General features: G+C 47.3%; 1 protein-coding gene across 1 annotated transcript; it reads right to left on the reverse strand.

The window, feature by feature from the left end:
- Nucleotides 1-210: 210 nt before the first annotated feature.
- LOC125531166 (protein JASON) lies at nt 211-3252 on the reverse strand. Its single transcript, XM_048695581.2, has 7 exons — nt 2953-3252; nt 2746-2806; nt 2543-2625; nt 1787-2001; nt 832-1648; nt 664-746; nt 211-534 (listed from the first exon to the last, which is right to left on the reverse strand). The coding sequence occupies exons 1-7, from the start codon at nt 3052-3054 to the stop codon at nt 435-437; spliced, it is 1461 nt and encodes a 486-aa protein (XP_048551538.2). The 5' UTR covers nt 3055-3252; the 3' UTR covers nt 211-434.
- Nucleotides 3253-4764: the final 1512 nt, after the last annotated feature.

The following is a 4764-nucleotide window of genomic DNA, read 5'->3' on the forward strand; positions in this document are numbered from 1 at the left end:
ATTTCTAGATGTACACTCTTCACCGGACGGAGGGAGTAAACAGGAAGGAGTGATAATTTCTCTGCTGCTTACGAAATACTGTAGATTATTTCTCGGTTGTGCCAGTCGTGCTTACGAAAGGTAAGACAACTAGTATCAGGAACTAAAAGTGCATATGAATAGAAGAAAGTACCACACAAAGACCAGAAACATAACATTCAGAAGTACTAGTTAAGAATCTTGATGTCAATTATATTTGAAATCAACAATGTTGATTTGTCTTGGAACTAGGAACAGTACTCCTTTAATATAAAGCGGTCGATAGAACGACCGCTTCTAGAAGCTACATACTGGAGGATAGTAGAGGTTAACAAAACTGTGCAGAAGCCATTAGGAATGTGGCAGCAAAAAGCCAAATTACTTGGAAGCTTCATAACTCTTCGCAGACCAAGACATCATGTAAAAGCAGCAACACGTAGATGGTTAGATGCAGCAGTATCACTTTCCTCACCTTCTACACCTGAAAAGTGAGATGTGTTTCCAGTGGAGCATTTCCTGCAAAAATCAAACAAGAACGTCACATTACAGCATTGAAAGAAGGAACGATTATGCACTTGAAAGGTATTAAAACATGTTTGGCCAGATGAAAGTGTATTTGATGTGAAACGGAAGAAAATACTGAACCTTTGAGAAAGCAGCTTCTCTTCAGATAAAGCCTTTTCAAGCCTCTCCTCGAATGACATCGCATGCCAACTAACCTTCTGATCCTGATCATGTAATGCATTATTCCTAGGTAAGCCACTTCTACATAATTAAGTAACAGAAAGTAAGAGGATGAGAAATAGACTTTACTTCTTTGTACTTATTTGTCGAGTTGGGAATGCCATTTCCATCCCACCATTTAGGAGTAAAATTATCTGGCTCTTCGGATTTCCAGTGAGCCGCGACCATTCCAATGATAGGCCTATCCTCATCAGAACTCTTAGCAGAATTAAATGTGTCACTTGTATAGCTTTCATCTCTGACCGCCTTACTCGAACTTGGAGGCTTCAACCACTGGGACAAGCTTGGGAATTCGACATCTGAACCACTATTTGTTGTAATCACCTTATTTCTTCTGGCATGAACTGTTACATCAGTGGCCTGGCATTTCTCCACAAAAGATGTGCTATCACTTGTCTTGTTATAAGATGATACAGAACCCTCAGAGTTCTGGAACACGGAACATTCATCAGATATTGAAGTTTCAACCAAATCCGGACTGTCATTCTTTGCACCCTTGAGATCCTCATCACATATATCAGGCTGGCAGGGATCTTCCCTGTACACTCCACAATGTCCGAGATCCTGAGAGGAATTCTGACCTTCGTGCAAATCATGCGAACAAGACCTAGTACAGTTCTCGTATGTTAACTCTTCCAAGTCAGGTACCTGAGTGTTAACTGGAGTATGCATCCCACCATTCACTTTCAAAGGAGTTGAAAAGGGTGAAGACTTGGATCCATCGAGATAGATATCATCATTACTGGTGACAGAGCATGACTCCAAGGTGGTTAACTTGATCCCGCAGTCGAGCACAGGCTCATTATTCACACCGTCAGAGTCTATGCTCTTGCTCACAGGTTCAGTATCATGCTGGTTTGATGCATCGCAACCATTCCTAGAAGAGCTGTCATCAAGAAGTAAAAACATCCACATTATTTAATCTATCCACTTATTAAAGTGAAGAGAAAATCCCAGACTCTTCAGAAACAGTGAACAGACTAAAGGCATTGGTATTTCAGCAGATAGCATGAGGTCTGCATACCTTGTAGCATCTGGCGGATAGGAGCTTTGATGAGACGCTGAAGGAGTTTGGCATTCATCAGCCTTCAGTACTTCCATGGAATTCATGTTTTCAGACAAGGCAGTTCGCAGCACTGAATGTGTTTCATACTGCAGAGCTGAATCCATGCTTTGAGGCCCTTTAAGGATTTCATTTGGAGTTTCCGACAGTGCACCGCCATTTTTGAGGATAGTGGCCTGTTAATATCAGTGAAAGTCAGTCTGTTGCTGAGAACATATATGCGGGTAATCAACATGTTGAATTCACTGCTATAAATCCACTGCCACCTGAGTGAGTTATGTATGAGTAGCAAATTCTCATCCTCACTGAGTGACCCATGTGTAAGATTAGCAGTTAGCTACAAAGAGCAATGTAGATTCAAGAGAAGAAAAGCCACCGATCGATTGTCATTATAAACGCAACTACAGAAGCTATAATGGCCTGATCCATTGAACTCCTATATCAGTGCAAACAAAGAAATGAGCAACAGCCAGCTCACAAGTGCAGTGCTGCATTTTTGTGCAGTTAGTGTCAGTGCGAATGCCGATAGCGCTAACGCCAGAAGCATCATGCATATAAAGACATAATCCCTCTTTGTGTACTGAAAATGCTGAAACTGATGCACATGCGTCACTAGCCAGACAAAATTCAGGTCTCAAGTGGCAAGATACAGCTTAGAATAGATTAGCAAGGAAGCAGATCTGAACCGGGCCAGATTCAGAGAAGCGATCGCCATACCTCCTCGTGCACGAGCTCCGGATCCACCCTGTTGCTCCCGGCGTCCCGGTCCGACCCCGAGCTCGTGGCCTGCGATCCCTCATCTTCACCAACAATACAAAAATCGAACACCAAAGAAGCGCACGACAGCGTCAGAACCGAGCAGAGGATTGAACGGCTCGAGAAGGAGAAACGCAAAAACGGAAGGGGAAAAAAATGCAGACCTTCGCGCAGGAACACTGCGGACAGCGCGTTCCTGGACGGTGGCGCCCTCCTCTCGCCAACCTGATCGGCACGGACCGAAAATAAAAAAAACGAACAAAATTAACCAATCGCGGCCGAAATTTCCACGCCCCAGCTAGCTGATCCGCGTCCGGGAGCGGGCACACACGGGTTCCGCGCGGGGCACGACGGGAGAGGGGGAAACAAACCTTGGTGTTGGGGACGACGGAGGAGGAGACGAGCTGGGCGCGGGCGCGGCCGGCGCGCGGCTCGCCGCCGGCCGCGCGGAAGCAGTCGAACAGGCACCCCATCCCCGTCCTCCTATCCTCCTCCTCACCGCGTCCCCCTCGCCGAGCGCCGAGCCTTGGAGCCGCGGAGGAGGCGAGATTTCATCCGCCTCCCGGAGCCGATTGCGCGTGCGCGTGCCTGCGTCCGCCCAGTGGCAGGCAGGCAGGCAGAGGAAGCGAGGTTTAAGGGGAGGAGGAGGAGGACGGGACGGGGGACGGGGGGGAGGGGGGTTTCGAAATTTAAAATCGGAGCGGAGGAGGGGGAAGGCGGAGTCAGCGAGTGGGGCGGGGCGGGGCCCCCCTCCTCTGCTCCCGTGCGCGTGGGTCGAGCCGAGCCGCGGGCATCGGAGCGCCCCTTTTGAGCTTTTTGATTTTGAGGGCGTCTCCTTCCTGTTTTGAACGGAGCGACCAGGGGGAGATTTGGGGGTGATTCTGGTGGGATATATACGAGGTGTTAATTACATTTATTACGGGGTAGGATTTTGGTTGAAGACTTTACATATTTGGTAAAAACGACATTCCTCGCTATTTTTCTCATAAAAAATCATTCTTGTTCTATCACATGGCCTGCCCGCGCTTCTATGGGTTAGGCGGGGATGGTGATTACTCCCTCTGGAAAGAAATATAAGAACGTTTAGTTCTAACTTTCTCATAAATTTTGTTGGCTTTCGCCGCAATGCCCACGCTATAGATGGTCATTTCAAGAGAGAGTGGCTCCACAGAAGACGACATACGCCCCCACATGGCAATGGGATTCATAATCATAGGTCGTTGACGGTGTCAAGTCCTCCCATGCAAGGGCAAGGACCTCACACCAAGATATGCCCCCACTTCCGCCCACGAGACTCGTCATGATGTTTTTTCCCAGCTGGGTCATCGAAGAATAGTTTCTCTTTACAAAGTTCTCTGCCTAAGGATTGCATGCGTTGGGCCTGGGGTCAATGAACGCCAAGTTGTACAAGCAAATGTGACCGAGCATTCTGGATCACCCGAGAGCTTGCCCTAGGCATCCAACGGGAAGTCGAAGTACCCACAACCGACGAGCCACAACTTCCACTCATGTTGAAGACTCTATTTGGCACCCTCTATGTTGATGGTGAGAGTGGCAGTGCTAGAATGCGCATACATGAAAAAAGATGTATCTTTTGGTCCCAAGAAGCCATAAGCTAAGAAAGCAGCTTATAGACAAAAGCCGAGGTAAGACCTACCTACCAATTGTCCAACTTTTACCACTTAGAGACCCCCTCCCCCATCTTTTCCTCTCTCCCCTTCTAAACTATCCATGAACTTCCTTGTTCCTGCCGCCTGCTCTCCCCTTCTCCTTCGCCAGCTCTGTCACCTGGAGTGGAAGGGGATCTCCTCCTCACTGTATATCCGTCGTCCTCATTGGAATATGGCACTATGCCAAATACCTGTTCAAATATAAAATTTGGGCTACTTCTTTGTTAAACCTTGTGTGGCCATGGCGCTGACCGATTGGGGAAGAAGTGTGTTGCAACATTACCAAGTATGAGCCTCTCTCTTTCGCTGGGTTCTGGCCAGACTCCTCAGCCTGCAACCTCCCTTGTGCAAAGATTTGATGCTGCTGTGGTGGTCCTTTGTTGGGAATTAGCACACATTTATGTTCTAAAACTGCAACAAAAACAAAGTAATCTTAGTACCACATCACATGCGCTAATTCAGGGATCATTGTTCAACATGGAAGGGAACATATGTAGTAGCATATATGTAGGA

Source organism: Triticum urartu, chromosome 5A, assembly GCF_056163025.1.
Source record: "Triticum urartu cultivar PI428250 chromosome 5A, HENAU_Tu73, whole genome shotgun sequence".
Lineage (NCBI taxonomy): Eukaryota > Viridiplantae > Streptophyta > Magnoliopsida > Poales > Poaceae > Triticum > Triticum urartu.